This window comes from Balaenoptera ricei, chromosome 15 (assembly GCF_028023285.1).
Source record: "Balaenoptera ricei isolate mBalRic1 chromosome 15, mBalRic1.hap2, whole genome shotgun sequence".
Taxonomy (NCBI): Eukaryota; Metazoa; Chordata; class Mammalia; order Artiodactyla; family Balaenopteridae; genus Balaenoptera; species Balaenoptera ricei.
In genome coordinates, this window is record NC_082653.1 from 63,465,391 (window position 1) to 63,484,346 (window position 18,956).

General features: G+C 45.8%; 1 protein-coding gene across 7 annotated transcripts in view; it reads right to left on the reverse strand.

Annotated features, from left to right (window-relative positions):
* Positions 1-18,956, reverse strand: part of MYH11 (myosin heavy chain 11) — a 136,454-nt gene that overhangs the window by 61,461 nt on the left and 56,037 nt on the right. For all 7 annotated transcript variants that reach the window (XM_059897133.1, XM_059897132.1, XM_059897134.1 and 4 more), the window contains 2 exons: positions 15,901-15,928; positions 864-966 (listed from right to left, as the gene is read on the reverse strand). In XM_059897133.1, the coding sequence (XP_059753116.1) occupies positions 864-966; positions 15,901-15,928 (131 nt within the window). The remainder of the gene's footprint in view (positions 1-863; positions 967-15,900; positions 15,929-18,956) is intronic.

Here is an 18,956-nt window from a genome sequence, read left to right on the forward strand (position 1 = left end):
CGAGGCAGGGCTAAGACGGAGGAGGAAGAGAGGGATGGACCCAAGAAGGGATGATTCTAGAAACTTGCTCTTCTTTTCCTTCTAAGCCCTTAATCAAACTGCATCATCATGGGTTGATCTGTATGATTATTTGATGACTATCTCTCTTTCCCACGAGTCCAAAAGCACAGTAGCTAGAATAACAGTGCCTCTTAGCCTCATCGCTGGACCCCATCCTGGCAGCGCCTGGCATACAGTAGATGCTCAGTCAAGGGCACTGGACCAAAGCCCGTATGCTGAGTGACACCAATGTTCCCATCCCTTGGGGTTCCCATCTGAGGGACACATGGAAGAATGACAGGTGTCCCTCAACACTAGGGAATTTACAGAGATTCAGTTCAGCAGTAGTTCTCGATCAGGGGTGACCGTGCCCCCCAGAGGGCACCTGGCAATGTCTAGAGACAGTCTTGGTTGCATAACTGAGGGGAGGGGTTGCTACCAGCCTCCAGTGGGGAGAGGCCAGGGATGCTGCTAAAAATCCTCCAAGGCATAAGACAGCCCCACAATTACTCAGTCCAAAATGATTTTGGTGCCACGGTTGAGAAGCTTTGATGTCAATCAACACTCCTCTCATTTCACAGGAAAGGACCCCTCGGGAGATGATCCTGGCTAAAGCGAGAAATCACCTAGACCCACACGGGCCCACCTAGGAGGAAAAACATCCCTCTGGTGAGCTGTCTGGGGAGGGGCAGTGAAACACAGCCCTGAGTCCTTACAACGCTGAGTCCTGGCCTTCTCAACGGTGCTGTCTCTCCCTCGGTCAGCCCACGAGCCCGGAGGCCCATCTGCTAAGTCATGGCCACAGGGCAGGAACTACCACTCACCGTGATACTTGTGTCCTTCTTGCCCTTGTGGGAGGAGGCCACCACGGCCAGGTACTGGATGACTTTCTTGGTGTTTTCAGTTTTCCCGGCTCCAGACTCGCCTCTGAAAGACACGGGAACAATGACCCACTGGAAACAGCCCCACGCAGGTGTTCTGTGGGTACTTTTCCACAGCTCCGTGCCATTTGCCAGATGGGAAAACTGAGGCTCCCAGAGGGGAGGAGACTTGCCCACCACTGGCAGAGAGCTGGGCTGGGTTTCAAACCCTGCTCCATATCTCAATCCACTCCTCCCGAGAGGATGCGGGAAAGGATGTAGATGAACAGAGTAAAAGAGAAAACTGAGTTTTCCTACCAAGGTCCAAACTTAGGTTTACTTGGAACAGTCTACTTTTAAAAATAAATACTTCGTTTTCTAGAGCAGTTTTCGGTTCACAGCAAAATTGAGCAGAGGTACAAAGTTCCTATACGTCCCTGCCCCTGCCCCTTGACACACAGCCTCCTCAACCATCAACATCCCCCAACAGAGTGGTACACTTGTAACGGTCGATGAACCCACGCTGATGCATCATTGTCACCCAAAGTCCGTAGCTTACATCAGGGTTCACTCCTGGTGTTGTACATTCTATGGGTTTTGACAGCTGTGTAATGAAATGTATCCACTATTACAGTATCATACAGAATAGTTTTACTGCAAATTATCTATTAGGGACTTCCCTGGTGGTGCAGTGGTTAAGAATCTGCCTGCCAATGCAGGGGACACAGGTTCGAGCCCTGGTCGGGGAAGATCCCACATGCCGCGGAGCAACTAAGCCCGTGCACCACAACTGCTGAGCCTGTGCTCTAGAGCCCACGAGCCACAACTACTGAAGCCCACACACCTAGAGCCCGTGCTGTGCAACAAAGAGAAGCCACTGCAATGAGAAGCCTGTGCTCCGCAACGAAGAGTAGCCCCCGCTCCTGCAACCAGAGGAGGCCTGCGCACAGCAACAAAGACCCAATGCAGCCAAAAATAAATAAATAAATAAATTTTAAAAAGAAAAAAGAAAGACATTATTAGCCTTGTTAGAGACGGAATGATCAGGCAAGAGACTGCCTTCCAGGAAGGACATAAGTACCTCTTAGAGTACCAGGATATAAGGTAAAAGTTTTAGAAGCTCCCCTTACAAAAAAGGAGAAGAAGGAGAAGGAGAAGAAGAGGGAGGGGGAGCGGGGAGAGGGCGAAGGAAAAGAAGAGGGGAAGAAGAAGAAGAAGAAGAAGAAGAAGGGGACGAAGGAGAAGAAGAACTGGTTATCCCATCAGCCACTGGACAGACATAAGCCCCTTCATCCCCTGGAGAACCCCACTCTAATGGTCAGGTGGCTAGCTAATGATCTCAGTCAAGTATCAAAGAATAAACCTGGTTGAAGTAATTCATGCTAAAGTGTAAATGACTGATAAGTTTAGATCAGCAGGGCGTTGTTTGTCTTATCAAAAGAATACTCCTAGAATATGAGCAGTGGATTATTTTACCAAAATGGCTTTCTTGAACCAGCTACCTCTTGGCCACTGGAGATCATGGTGGTGGAATTGTTTCATCCAAGTATTCCAGACACTGCCTCTGACTCCCACTATTCTCAGTGAAAGGGAAAGATGACTTCAACCAAATCTTTCCTCCCCTCTTGTCCTCTCCTCTGATTTTCTTTTGTTTTTTGTTTTTCCTTCCTTTGCCTAGACTCTCATTTGCTGAGCTCACTGAATATTCTGAAACGTACTAATTTTTTTTTAAGTCTGAATTTGTCTACCCCGAGGTCGGTTCAAGGTCCTCCACGCTGAACCAGTGCCACCAGCGCTAGTGCAGTGCTTGCCCTTTTTCCTAATTAGGAAATAAAGAAATTAACTTGCTCTGCCAAGGGCCCATTAATAACTTTGCTCATGGCTAAAAGGAAGAAAGAGAGAAAGAGGAAGGGAGGAAGGAAGGAAGGAAGGGAGGGAGGGAGGGAGGGAGGAAGAAAGAAAGAGAGAGAAAGAAAGAAAGAAAGAAGAAAGAAAGAGAGAGAAAGGGAGAGAGAGAAGGAACGAAGGAAGGAGGGAAGGAAGGAGGGAGGGAGGGAGAAAAGAAGGAAGGAAGGAAGGAAGGAAAGGAGGAAGGAAGGGAGGAGGGAAGGCGGGAGGGAGAGAAAGAAACATGTGCCCTGAATTGTCAGACACAACCCCATGGGTCACCATCTGGAAATCAAGTGTCTGATCTCCAGGAAGGTTGAAACATCTCTCCACGTCTCACGACGATATTAACACTGTCCTCTCCCCTTTCCTAATGGCCTTTATTCCCAATGGTCACATTATTTCGCATGGCCTCAGAGGCACTTTGTGAAATGCGAGCCATGGAGGCATTATCTTCATTTTCTTGAGGAGGACAGTTGAGTCCAAAAAAATTTTTTTTCTTTAATTTTAAGGAGAGAATTGACTTTTCAAGGGGAGTGGAGGCCCTATGCTAATTGTTTCACATGTATTATCTCCTTTACCTCCCCTCCCCCAATCCTGAAGGGGACATATCACTTTCATGTTATTACAGAAGAGGAACTTTGGGCCAGAGTGGGTAAGCAACTTGCCCTAGATCACACAGCGAGGCAAGAGCACACACAGCATTGAAATCAAGTCTCTGGTTCCAATGCAATCAAGACTTTTTCTATGACATTTCACCAAGTCATTCCATGACACAGGCCTAACCCTCTAGGAACTTGCTTTCTAAGGTCAGAGGAAGGGAATGGGGACTAGGAATTGATATTTCTTGAAGACCTACTCTATGTTATTGGGCTCAGAAATCTTTTTATTTAATCCAACAACCTAATGAAGGAGTCACTGATTATCCCCATCACCCACCTGGGGAAACTGAGGCTCAGAGAGGTTGAAGTAGCGTTCTAGGTCATAACTGCTCCTGCTATCACACAGATAGGTAATAGAGGAGTGAGATTTGAACGCAGGTCTGCTTGATGCCAGAGCCCATGTTCTGCCCACTACACTTTTTTTTTACACATGAAATTATTTTCAAACATTATTTAACACAAGTCTTACAAATATATCACATTAGTTGTGGAGGAAGTTAGATATTTTATAACTTCAGGGCTATAATTTATTATTGGCAACAAAAGGCAAAAAACCTCACTGCCAGCATGAGGGCACAGTTTGAAGCAACTGAAATCATACAAGCATTGCTTCATAAACACCGATTTTTGAGTGGCATAGTTTCAGAAAAGATTGATTTTTAAAGGATATTTTAATTATGCTCTAACAGGTGTTTGGAATGAAATGCTATATTGCAGCTATCTGTATGAAGGTTTGGTCAGCATTGATTATTTGGAATGTCTAGCTCTGCAAGAGAGCAAAAAGGAAAGTGGTTTGAAATAGACCAACTCTTGTGGCGTATAGTCTATATGACTAGAGGTTGTCATCAAACCTTGAAAATAGTCTTGATGTATTTAAGTGAAAGATGGTGGACACTAAGCTGTTATAGGAACAAACTATCCGTGTAGCTTACCCTTGGAAATTAAGTTACTGAGTTACAGTTCTTAGTTTTAAAGACTAATAATAATCCATTTAGATCTTCTTTTCAAATCAGTTTACTCGTGAATGACTGCCATGTATTCATTCTAATTTATCAATAAATTGGCATGAAAAGTTGGAAATTGATCTTTTTTTTAACATCTTTATTGGAGTATAATTGCTTTACATTGTTGTGTTAGTTGCTGCTGTATAACAAAGTGAATCTGCTATATGTATACATATATCCCCATATCCCCTCCCTCTTGCGTCTCCCTCCCACCCTCCCTATTCCACCCCTCTAGGTGGTCACAAAGTACCGAGCTGATCTCCCTGTGCCCACTACACTTTTATTTTTAAAAGTGTGACAAGGAGATAGAATGCAGGAAAGACAGAGCGAAGCCCTTACCCCACTCCATCAAGGAGTTCTTCCATATATTCTGGGAGCCTTCACTTGCCTTAATAGGCTCTTTGAAAATGTGACCAGGAACCAATGAACCAAGCCACTCAGTCATTCACACCTTAGTATGAATTATTTCAATTAGGCTAATGTCAGAACCCTTGATAGACATCACTCCAAACCAAAGGGGCCAGGTTCTGATCAGAGCAAGAGGAAGGAGAGAAAACCTGAGTGAGGAAGACTACCTATGTAGCTGATCCTGAGCCCATTCAGATCCAAGGCAAGAATCAGGACAGCTGTGCACATAGCAATCCCAGATCACTACTGCCCCCTCCTCTTTCCCACCATGATTTCCTCATTCTCCATCTCTGCCTTCAGCCTCTCCCACCTCCTCCTTTTCACAACAAAGACACTGGCATGACCATGACTGTGGCCCTGGTCTTCTACCTCGCAAGGGCGGGGAAGTGAGACACAGACTCTGGGGATCTGCTTCTCCCCACGTGGCTGCTTGGCTCAACAGTTTCCAAGTTTTACTGATAAAAATAAATTATCCTAGGAGGTTGTGCCAAAGAAAACAACCCAAGCTCCAGGCTCATGAGCATCTGAAGATTGATGTGCTCAGGGCTGCTTCAGAAACATTAATACCTTTGCTTTTCTGAACCCTGGACTCTGGGGATGAAGATGTCTTCCTGGTCTGAGCTCCCTAAACCTTGGTCCTGTTTCTTAGGGGACTTGGTGCCCAGCTCCCTCATCCTGGAGGAGAACCTGGACTCGTGACCATATATGGCCTCCTGGCCTTGTAATTACCCCACTGCCAAGTCCTTTTAATCAGTCCAGCCTCAGTGGCTGGAAGGAGCTACCCAATGGCAGCTTAACCCCTCAGCCCCCAGCCAGGCTGGATTCATGGGTGTGTGACCTGTGCAGTCCCATGGAGACCATACTGAGGAGGGCCCTGTGCTTGATTTAATGCTCTGATGTTGCGATCTTGAATTTCTAAATAATTTTTTTAATTAATTTTTTTTTATTGGAGTAAAACTGCTTTACAATATTGTGTTAGTTTCTGCTGTACAATGAAGTGAATCAACTATAAGTATACCTATATCCCCTTCCTCTTAGACCTCCCTCTCCCCCACCCCCCTGTCTAGGTCATCACAGAGCACCGAGCTGAGCTCCCTGTGCTATACGGCAGGTTCCCACTAGCTATCTATTTTACACATGGTAGTGTATCTATGTCAAACCTAATCTCCCAATTTTTCCCACCCTCCCCTTCCCCCTCTGTGTCCACATGTCCGTTCTCTACATCTGTGTCTCTATTCCTGCCCTACAAATAGGTTCATCTGTACCATTTTTCTAGATTCCACATATATGCATTAATATACGATATTTGTTTTTCTCTTTCTGGCTTACTTCACTCTGTATGACAGACTCTAGGTCCATCCACATCTCTACAAATGACCCAATTTCATTCCTTTTTATGGCTGAGTAATATTCCATTGTATATATGTACCACATCTTCTTTATCCATTCATCTATCATTGGACATTTAGGTTGTTCCCATGTCCTGGCTATTGTAAAAAGTGCTGCAATGAACATTGGGGTGCATGTGTCCTTTTGAGTTATGGTTTTCTCAGGGTACATGCCCAGTAGTGGGATTGCTGGGTCATATGGTAGTTTTATTTTTAGTTTTTTAAGGAACCTCCGTACTGTTCTCCATAGTGGCTGTATCAATTTACATTCCCACTAACAGTGCAAAAGGGTTCCCTTTGAACAAGGGGCTCAGCATTCTCATTTTGCATGATTTTACAAGTCAGGTAGCTGGTCCTAGCTCCTAGGGTTGAACACCATTTCTGAGTCCATTTCAGCCGTGGTCTGCCATTGGTAGCAAAGCCAAATTGCCTCTGAATCTCAGAGCTGTTCAGTCCCTGGTCCTCATGTGACTCCCACCCCTGCAGCCAGCAAAGTCCTCTGGATTTGTGCTGTCCAACTCCTATACATCCTACAAAGCCCAGTTAAGCACTGCCTCTATTTTGAGTACTGCCTCCAGCTCCCCAGGCAAAAGCAGTGCCTCTTTCCCCTGCAGCATCAATCAGCAGAATAACACAATGGGCTCCAGGGCCAGACTGCCTGAGTTCAAGTCTCTGCTCTGCCCTATGTGACCACATGCAAGTCATTTAACTACTCCCATGCCTCAGTTTCCTCATCTATAAAATGGGTATAATAAAAGCACTTCTACGATTGTTATGAGGATTAAATGAGTGAATATATAAAACATTTAGAACAATGCCAGGTATACAAAAATGTTACCTATTGTTACTTTTACAACCATTTCTCTCCTAATGCTTATATATTCTGTTTATATCATTATCTTCAATATTCATACTATCATTAAAATACAAGACATATTTTTCTATTGTTTAAGCCAGGAGTCAGAAAACCATTCTGTAAAGGGCAGATAATAAATACTATAGGCTTGGTGGGGCCTGCATTCTGTGTCCTAACTACTCAGCTTTGTCTTTGTAGCACAAAAGCAAATGTGGAAACAAATGGGAGTGGCTATGTCCCAATAAAACAATAAAAGAACAGACAGGGACCAGATTTGGCCCACTGGTCAGAGTTTGCTGACCTCTGGCTGAAGTGTTCCAGTGCTTTTCTGTCCATTTTAAAGTTCAGACTCCTCTAGAAGACCTCACCCACCTCTCTCTGATCTCATGTCCCACCCCCCAAAGATGCCCACATCCTAATCTCAGGAATCTGTGAATACCTTACATGAGACAAGAGACTTTTTAAATTAAATTAAGGATCTGGAGAAGGGATAATTATCTCGGATTATCCCGGTAGCCCAGTATAATCACGTGTCCTTATAAGAGGGAGGCAGGCAGGAGGGTCAGAGACAGAGATTAGGAAATACACTGCTGGCTCTGAAGATGGAGGAAGAGGCCACAAGCCAAGGAATGTAAGCAGCCTCTGGGAGCTGGAAAAGACTAGGAAACTGAGTCAGCAGGTTGTTTTAGCATTTATATACACTTACCTAAGTAGCATTATATCACTAATTTTTGATTATTCATTGTTAAACATCAAATGTTGATTTCCCATTGTGGAAGATGATAATTTAGCTCCCGTTTAACCCTCTCCTCTTTCCCCATAGAAGCAATGTGGTCACATATAGTACTTCCGGCTAGATCAACGCTCAGGGTTTGCATTATAAAGATGATGGAAACACTGCACATGGCTGGGCCCCTTTGTCACTGTGATTACTCTTCCTTCTTGCCTAACTTTGATTTCCCCTAGAATTAATAATTACCTTGTCTTAGTGTTTCCCAGTTTTCTATCGTTATACATATCAACCCCAAACTTATTACAAATTTTCTAAATCTTCTCTCAATGCATTTCATTGTCTTCACAATTAAATCGCCACCTGAAACTCTTATTTATCTGGTTCAACACCAGGACCCCCAGGCCTAGCACCTGCTTGGTGCCAGTTGGTGCAAAATAAGTATTTGTTGCCTGAGTCTGTCCTTTGGCCTTGGGAGTTTGTTGTAAGGAACATTTGGGGGAAAAAAATCTGGAAAAGCACTTTTGAAAAGCAGATAGCAGTCTCTATTTTCAAGACTATGGCAATTAGAATTCCTTAGCAACTGAACTCAGAACCCGTCATTCACAACTCTAAACATGCAGAGAAAGTTGTGGAGCAAAAGTCTAGAAACAATGGGGTTACTGTTACTATCTGTTAATACTGTGAATAATTCTGTTAATAACATGATTTGTTGACATTGCTTTTAATTGAAGGAGATACTAACTTTCAGTTAGAAGTTTAAAATGTATGTTTGTGTATGTAGAGGCATATGTTTGTATACACACACACACACACACACACACACACGAGTCATTCTCGTTGTTCACACTAGTTATGCTCTATGAAGCCACTGCAAACACTGAATTAGTGATCACTGAACCATCGTCACTCATAGGGGCAACACACAGGTAGGTTCCTGTGAGCTTCTGGTCCCCAAATTTTCATCAATAAATCACTATAGTATAACTTTATGTGTGTTTCTGTTTAAAGACACTTTACTTAATATATTGTTGATTCATTGACATTGAACTCATGGCCAACAGCGCTGTAACTCATGCCTGAAGGAGACTCATCTATACACGTATTTCCTCCATAAGGCACATCCCAACCTTCCCGCCCTTAGGAAAACCAGACAGCACTTCAGCACTACACTTGGTGGACATTTTAAACAGCAAAATCACTAAAAAAAAAAAAAAAAAAGCTACAAAAATTCAAAAGCATGGCACTAAATATGCCACGAAGAGGACCCTCGTTTACAGTCTGAGCTGAAACAAGAAGGCCGAGTGTCACCTTGTTCCCCCTCAGCTGGGAATGTGTGCGTCAGGGGACCCAGATTTTAGCTCTGCACATGTCCTCGAATGACCACGAAAGCACCATGAGTATTGAATTAGGGGTACAAATAAATGTTAGCAAGTAGGTAAACCTGCAAATACAGAATCAGTGAATAATGATGATCAATTGTGTGTGTGTGTGTATTTTCTTTACATTTTTTAAGGAATGGAAACAACCAAAATTATGATCCATAGGGGTTGATAAAATAAAATACAGCATCTCCAGGCAGCCACTACTATATATGATCAGACAGAATGCACTCTAAAACACACTGTTGGATAGAAAAAGCAAGGGCAGACAAGCATATGGAGTATACAACCATTGTGTTTTATGAACTCCAAAGTTCTGGATTCTCTTAGGAAGGGACAAACCCAAGGACCTCTGGTAACACTGGGTCGACATTCTCCCAAGGGATCAATTGTCTGTGGCAGAATCACAGCTGTTCCCTTGAATGGATACGTGCTTTCCAATTTGCTGCAGTCTTCACCACTCCCTATTGCCACTCCCGTCCCACTTCACTCCTTTCTATTACCTGCCAGTCTCTCCTAGGCATTTGCATTTGTAGATCCTGGTCTGGGGTTAAGATGAATATCTCTAAACAGCCAGCTGTAGATTCACTGGCCATGCCTAAAAATGCATTAAGATAAAATACCCATGGGCATGGTTATTATGCATATTAATAGCTACCATTCTTTTTCTGTTACCCTATACTTTCTTCTTTGGTTTCACTTAGAATGTCTGGGGGCTTAGTGGAAATTTCAAATGTAACTTACAAGTAGCACTTGTGTTCATTGTGCATTAACACGTCATCAGGCACTGTGCTAAGAGCTTTTTATGAATTAACCCATTTATTCCTTACAACCACTCTGTGAGGTAGGTGCAGTTGTCCATTTTCTAGATGAAGAAACTGAGGCTCAGACAGGGTCAGTGGCTTTCTGTAGATCATGTCATGGGAATATGACAGAGCTGAGACCAGGACTCTGTTCTTTTCCATCTAGCACACAAGCCACCCCCAAAATGAAAACCTGGTCTGTCTGGAGCCAAAATGTCCTCGTGTCGCCTTGCTCAGTGCCTCCGAGTGTTGTCACAGCATCACTTAGGAGTGAAAGAGACCCAAATGCCCCACTATCACTTTACTTCCTCAGCCAGGAGAGTCAGCTAACGGTCTGAGGACCCCGATCTCTGGGTAGGCTCACTCCCAGCCCAGGCTCCCCAGAAGCCAAGACTGGCGGGGGGGGGGCCCTCGTTAACCCCTGCAGCCACCAGGTAACCTGAGAAGTCTTCCTACTACAAGGCCTGCACTGATGGGTCAGCAAACTGGGGGATGAGCCAGACACCCTCACTGCAAAGTGTGCATCAGAATCTCCAGGACCCTCCAGTCCTCCCTGACTCACGCTTCCCGCCCTTCTGAGCTCCCAGTGGGCTGCAGAGGGGCAGCACCCCAGCTCCCTCCCTCTGCTGGTGGAGGCTCAGCTCCCAGACACCCCCCCAGACCCCCCCCCAGAGCAGACGGGGGTGCACAGCTCAGACACAGCCACTCCTTCAGCGTCCCCTGTGTAGACGACCCTTGACAAGTGCTTCCAATCCCTGCCAGCTTGCTGACTGGCTCTGCAGCTTCACAGTCGCCCAAGACACTAGATAAAAACACAGGTTTCCCCAGCTCTACCCCAGATCCACTGAGTCAAGAGCTGCTGGGGGTGAAGCCAGGCCATCAGTCTCTTGAACTAATTGCCCAAGACCTGATGTGCAGTCACTGTTGTGGAGAGAGGTCTAACAGAACCCACACTGGAGGTATCTGAGGTGGTTTTATGTAGTTCATGGTCAAGCAAGCAGGGCTCAGCAGAACTCTGGTTGATACTAACCACGGCGCTGCATCAGAACCCCAGCAGCCAATCATGGGCACCTGCACTGTGCCAACATCGTGCTCAGCTCCCCCCTACACAGCTCCTTCAATCCTCCCAACAACACTGGGAGGTGGGCACAACTGATACCCCCATTCTACAGATGAGGAGACTGAGGCTGGGAGGCTTAACCAACTTGCCCAAGAACAAATTTCTGGCATGCAGCACAGTGGGAAAGCAAACCTAGACCTGTGCCTCCACAGCCTCGCCATCTAAGCACAGCGGCTACTCTCCTGAGACATCTGCGCCCCTTCAACACTGCACTGTGTTATCAAAAACACCTTTAAAAACCCTGCAGGCTTCTGCCAGAAAGTGTTTCTCCCTCTTCTTCAGAAACAGGGTGGAAGGGATGAGGGCAGGTGGGGTCAAAGTAGGAAGCCTGGTTGGGAGTGAATGCAGGCCATGGGTGAAGCAACCAAGGCAAACCCCTGGGAAGCCTGCAGTTTTCCAAGAGTCAGCACTGGCCCCAGGGAGAGTGACAGAGGCACCTGGTGGCCTGAGTTGCCTCCCCTGAAGGGGAGAGTCGCCTGACACCAGCATCTCCTGCCACTGAGTCCCAGTCCCCCAGACCCTAGGGCATCAGTGCGCATCCCCAAGTGGCACTCTGGCCTCCTTGAATGATCAGAAAGATCCACTCTAACCTCTTGTCCATACGCTCACCCCAGCCTGCAAGGCCCTGCGTGACCGTGTCCTCGACCACATCCTCCTACCCTCCTCCTTCCTCCCTGCGCCCCACCCACTCAGACCGTCTCTGACCCTCAAAACACAAGTGGTTCCCACCTTAGGACCTTTGCCCTCGCTGTTCCCCACCCGAAACTCCTCCCCCAAATCCTCCTCGGGGCTTGCTCCCTCTCATCACTCGGGTCTCAGCTCATACCCTGAGTGGTTGAGCCAGGGCAGACAGGCTGCAGCTCTTTTCCTCCAAATAGATGCACTAAATACGAAAGATGCCAGCCATTCCTCACCCCCTGATGCCACAGTCCACGGTGGGGCAGGGGATGGTGGGGCTGTGGCTGGCTCCTCAGTGAAGGCCAGCGAATGAGGGTTGGGCCCTCCAATGGCCTCAAGAAATTTAGGTCCAGGTCTCACTATCGACAAAAACTCGCTGTGTGCCTCTGGGCAAATCTCATGACCTCTCTGATTTCCTCCTCTATAAAAATGAGGTAACTGGACTTGAGCAGTGAGTTCTCTGCTCTGCCAGGACACACGTTAGTCATGACATATGAATATCTAGCTTACAGGGCTTGGTTCTTAGTCAGATATATACATCATAGTCATATATATGAGTATGTGTGTCTGTATATATAGATATACATATACATATTCATATACATACATATATATATATGTAACCTTCACAACAACCCTATTAAGTACCATTCAGTACCATTATCATCATTCCCACTTCCCCACTTTATAGTGAGAACGCGGAGCCCTGGAGAGGTTACATTTGTACCTGAAGCTACAAGCTAGTGAGAGGCAGAGCCAGGATCGAAACCCGGGTGGTCTGGCTTGTAACCCCCACTCTAAGGAGGCTTTCAATGACAACTCGGTGGACAGTCCCTTCCATGGATGAACCTAGATTCTAATGAGACCTGCAGAGAAGTGGAGTCACATTTGATATGGAGGCTGGGGACCAACAGCCTGTAAGTCAACACAATCAATCACAGAAAGGTAAAATTGAAAAGTCCCTTAAAACATCCTCAAAGCAATGCACCTGTGGCTTGGTATGTAACGCCCTTCTAAAGCAGCCTCTGTGTATAAATGCCAACTAGACGCAGGGATTCCGAGTGTGCAATACGGACAATGCAGGGGAGAGAATGGGCTCGGCGAGGCGAGATGCTCACACTGTCATGGCCACAGGGGAACGAGGCCAGTGGAGGGACAAGCAGAGTCCCATGTCTATTCTCACCCTCACTCTGGAACACATCCATTGGGTGGATGGTGGTGACCTCACCTGCACTAGATCCGCCAGTGCTTGTTTTCCTCCCAAAGCGCGTGGTTGGTTTCTCTAAGCTACGTGCACGGTATGAGACCCCAGCGCCAACAGCCATGACCAGCCCTGACACACACAACTCACGCTGGCCATAACCAGCTTGTCTATGTGCTACTGACCCAATTCTCCACCATAATTATCACCCTCCCGCCGCCCCACCCCCTCAAAGCAATATTTGGAATACAAGTGAATGAAAGGGAGATATTATTACGGAGACCAACTTGAATCCACTTTCATATTAAATGATATGAATCATTCCCGATTTTGATGCTCTATGAAAATTTCCTGCAACCCTTGTAACTGACCAGGTGTGTGTGGGGAGCAGGAAGTGCAGGCTCAGTTATCTCTGAGGACCCTTCCTGGCCCAAAGTTCTGGGACAGAGGTTGTAAACAGGTGGCCCATTGGCAAAGCCAGCCCACAAATGGACTTTATTTGGCTGGAGCTCTGTGCATATGTGTTCATGTAAATTAGGTGCCAATGTTTAAAAATTTGATATTTCACATAAAAACCTAGATTTCCAGCTTCTATTGAAATGTAGGAAAGTCTGGCAACATTGGACCTGCATTCTCCCCTGGCAACAGTGGACAGAAGAGGGGTAGCAGCTCCCCCCCTCAGATGGGCCATTTTCTCCAGTTCACCACACTCCCCACCATTCCCTACTGTACTACACCCAGGCCTTTTCACACATTAACAGTACTTGGTTGACTTTGGTTGGCCTTTGAGTTTGCAACCACAGTCCTAAATGTCCTGTAATACCTCTTCTCAGACAGAGGGCTTTTGTTGGGAGACACACTCTGGCCAAACTGATCTCTCAGTTTCTCCAATAGAACACGCTCTATCTGACCTCAGGGTCTTTGCATATGCTGTAAACTCTTCCTCTCTTTTCTTCATCATCTCTGCATCACTTCTTTGGGAAACCTTTAGTGTTCTCCCCAGTTAGAACTTCTCTGATTTACACATTCTCCTAGTTCCTTACATGTCTCATTCTTCATAATTTTCAGTTTGTAATTACACATTTCTTTAAGTGATTTTTAAAATGTGTATGTATTTTTTTTTAGTTCCTGAAAAGGTAGTACCTTCACAGGATCAAACAGTAAATTCAAGCAGTACCAAAGGGAAGTGTGTAATTATTGTTCTAGTTGCTGTCTTCCCTCTTGAGAAGAGGGGTCGTTTATTTTTGGTTCATTCCTATACGCCAAGTACTCACCAGTGGGACAGACCCATTCAATCTGTTGAATAGTGAGTGAGATAGGAGTGGGTGTAGAGGTGAAGAAGGAAGGAGGGTGTATTAGTTTCCCATTGCTGCTGTAACAAATTATACAAACTTAGTGACTTAAAACAACACAAACTGATTATCTTACAGTTCTGGAAGGCAGAAGTCTGACATGGATTGTACTGGGCTAAAACCAAGATGTCAGCAGGGTTGTGTTTCTTTCTGGGAACACTAGGGGAGAGCCCGTTTCCTTGCCTTTTCCAGCTTCTAGAAGCTGTTTTCATCCTGGGCTTCCTCCATCTTCAAATCCAGCAATGGTGGGTGAAGTCCTTCTCACATTGCATCTCCCTCTGACTCCTCCTCTGCCTCCCTCTTCTACTTGTAAGGACCTTGTGATTACATTGGGCCCACCTGGATAATCTACGATCCCTTCCCTATTCGAAGGTCAGCTGATTAGCAACCGTAATGCCATGGCAACCTTCATTCCCCTTTGCCACGTCACCTGACACATTCACAGGTTCTGGTGATTAGGAGGTGGAGACTTTTGGGGGACCATCACAGGCACTTGTATTGCATTTTGCTTTATTGCAATTTGCAGATATTGTGTTTTTTTTACAAATTAAAGATTTGTGGCAACCCTGTGTCAAGCATTTTTCCAGCAGCATTTGTTCACTTCATGTCTCTGTGTCATGTTTTGGTAATTCTCGTAATATTTCAAACTTTTTCATTATTATTCTATTTGTCATGGTGATCTGTGATCAGTGATCTCTGATGTCACTACTGCAAAAAGATTGCAACTCCCTGAAGGCTCAATGATAGTTAAGATTTTTTAGCAATGGGTATTTTTTAATTAAGGTGTGTACAGTTGTTTATTTAGATATAATGTTACTGTACACTTAATAGATTACAGTATAGTGTAAACATAACTTTTATATGTACTAGGAAACCAAAAAATCTGCCTGACTCGCTTTACTGTGATATTCACTTCATTGCAGTGGTCTGAACTAAGTCCACAAATTCTCCAAGTGATACCTGTATTCTGCCCACCACAGGAGAGATTTTCCTGAACACTGAAAACCCTCTGAATGATTCTAAATTGAGTTTAGTATCTTCTGACTATGTATCCAGGTCTTCAAAGAAATAATGATACCAGCCACCAAATATGGCACAATGTGGTTACTAATTGTGAAATTTGAGGGTGATTGTTTAACACATTGTTTAACACAAGCCAAGACTTCCTCACCAACGGAAATGGCATCTACCTTCACAGAGCTGTTATGGAATTAGATGCAATTCTGTCTGTAAAATATTTAGTTCAGGACCTGGCACACAGTAAGTGTTCAATAAATGCTGGTTTTTAAAAGGGGGTGGTGCAGAACAAGATGGCACCAGGTATCACTGGCAGTTTAGGGGTGCCAGCCTCAGCATCAGAACATTTGTTCGACAAATGTTTAGTGAGCACCTACGCTGTGCCAGGGACAGGGCAGGGGCAGGGTGCGTGGAACAGCAAACACATCAAAGAGCCCTGTTCTCATGGACCTTTTTCTTTAATAGGTTGGATCTTGACTCTAGAAAAACAAAAGAAAAAGCAGCTCCACTTACGTGCAGAGAATGGACTGGTCCTCTCGATCTGAGAACAGAAAGAAAAAAAGAGCCATGAGTTAGAATTTGCTCTGAGCTGAGGGTCTGGATATGGTGCCTCCCGGGCCTCCCATTTAAGCTCCTACGTGCTGGCCCCACTGGGGGCAACAAGGGGCCAGCTGGGCTCATTGCCCAGGGCATAGGGGATAAGACCAAAGCCAAGGGCTCTTTTAGGTACTTTTCCCCACCCCCTAAAGTCCTGGAGGCAGCCCCAGAAAGATACCGGAGACTGACTCGTTCAGGAGGCAGTGAGAATCCCTGCCCCACCAGCTCTGGAAGGTCCCAGGAGACCCACTCTGCCCAGATTAGGTCACAGACAGAATACCGACTTTGGATCCAGACAGACTGGCATTCCAACTTGGTCACTTCCCACCTCTATGGCTTTGGGCAAATATTCTTAACCTCTCCATGGTTCAGTTTTTTTATCTGGAATATGGGGTAGTGGACATTTTTGGTTCGAAAATCCAGTATCCATTTCCTCTTCTTCCAAGAAGAGCATCCTACAGTCCTTAAGGATCCATGTTCCCTGCCCACCCCACCCCCCTGCCTTCATGTACAGTCTTGGTGGGACTGACCCACAAGCTACCCCAGCCAAGAGGCAACAACGTTTCCTAGGCTATGTCAATCAGAATCTCTGAGCTCAAACTCCGAGCTGGATCAAGGATGGAGAAGCACAACGGAGGCCCTGAGGGGGTCTCACTTCTTGCCCCCAGAGCCCAAACAGCCCTGGTTTCTAACATTTTCTGAGGCTGGCTCCCCACTCTTCCCACCCCATCTGTGAGCTCCCCAATACTCTTCCAGAAATTCTTTTTCTAGATAAGGTCTCTGTCGCTTACCACCAGAGAACCCTGGTGGGTGCACAGGGCATCGTGAGATTAAACGTGATTAAGCAGACATTACTGATCACCTTCTGCTCTTAAAGTGGCCTTAGGGGGTGGAGCCAAGATCCCCTATGAGGGACACAGGGAAGCTTAAACACCTCAATCATCAGTCAGTTAACCATAACTGAGAAAGCAGAGCATCACATCCTCTGCTGGGCAATGGTGAAGCGGCAGGCATTTCTTAACTCCATTCCCTGCTCCATCCCCACCATCACAACCCTCAGCCTCTTATGATCAAAGATCTCCCGGGATCTTGTGACATCCTCCTCCAAACCCCTTCTCAGAGTAATCTTTCTGACACGCTGAACTGCCTGATCACTTGCTCCTTAACCCTCTTCCACTTTGGAAGTTTCTTAAAACATTAAACATAAATTCATCATATGACCCAGCTATTCCACTCCTAGGAGTCTACCCAAGAGAACAGAAACATGTGTCCCTACAAGACTTGCACACAAATGTTCACAGCAGCGTTATCATAATAGCTAAAAAGTAGAAACAACCCAAATGTCCCTCTGCTGGTGGATGGATAAATAAAATGTGGTCAATCTATACAATGGAACATTATTCAGTCATAAAAACAACGAAGTACCGATACAGGCTACAACATGGATGATCCTCAAAAACATGATGCTACGGAAAAGTCAGACACAGAAGGCTACATATTGTGTGATTCCAGTTATAAGAAATGTGCGGAATAGGTAAATGCATAAAGGGAGAAGGTAGATGAGTGGTTGCCAGGGGCTGGGGCGGGGTGACTGCAAACAGGCATGAAGGATCATTTTGGGGTGTGGAAGCTGGATTGCGGTGATGCTTACATAACTCAATTTATTGAAAATCACTGAATTTTACACTTATCTTGGGAGGATTTTTGGTATGCAAGTTTTATCTTAATAAAGCAGTTTTTAAAAGCTGTCCATGGCCCCCAGTGTCCTCAGATGAGGCCCAGAAGGGGCATCCAAGGCCTCCCGTGACTGGCCCTGCCTGCCTCCCCAGCCTTGGCACTTCCATGTCCCTCACTCTTAATTCCCCAGCAACCCCACCCAGATCAACCCCCAAACGCACTCTGTGCCTTTGTTCAGGCTATTCCTGCTGCCTAGCAGGCCTTTCTCTTCTCCTTTCCCGGCCACTTCCCCCAGTCTCGAAGATGACACCTCTTCTAAGAAGCCTTCCACACAGTGATCGAGCCAGGGGGAGGCTTGGCTGTAAATCTCCGTCAGCGCTCCTAAGCTATCACAAATAGTCAACCTTGTTAGAGAGAAGAAGCCCTAAGAAAAGCCCCCAGCCTCCATCAAATAATCTGACTGCTGCCTCTAAGACCCCCCCAGACAGAAATCCTGGAGCTGTCACTGGCTCCCGCCCATCACCAAGACAGATGTCTCCACTGCCACAGCCTCTGTGCTGCCCGAGCGCCCTGTCCCAGGCTGGTTTTCTTTCTCTTTGTTTGTGTCTCTGCCCCCACAGAACCATGAATCACTCATAGGCAGAAGTATCCAGTTCTGGACCCCGCTTCCCTCAGTTTCTGGATCCCCAGCCCCTGAGCCCTAAGTCCCTGACACAGAGAAGGTGTAGCTTGGTGAGCACTGAAAAAAGCCAACCCCAAACCTGGAAGACATGAGTTTCTTGATGGGGAAGTTCAATATACACACAAGAAACTGAGTCACTCATTCATTCATTCAACAAATGCTTTTAGGGCAGCTACCAGGTATTCGTCCCCATGCTAGACCCTGAAAATACCACATAATAGTATCAGCTACTTAGCACCTCCTCTGTGTCATGCATTATTTCAAGCATTTGCCTGTATTAACTCATTCAACCCCCATACATCCTATGAGACAGACTAATTTTATCCCCATTTTACAGATGAATAAACTGAGGCACAGAGAAATTTTAAAACTTGCCCACAGTTACACAGCTAGTAAGTGGATGAGGCAGGATTTGGACCCAACACCTACTATTTATTGAACACCTATTATGGGCCAGATACACTTTTCTGGCACTTTCCCTGTGTGGTCTTTGATCCTGACCCTTTTAAGTTTAAGGAAACTGAGGTCAGGTAGCCCAAAGTCACACAGCCACTTCAGGGACCAACCTGGGGGTTGCAGCATCATGTGTCAGAGTCTGGGCACTTTCTGCTGT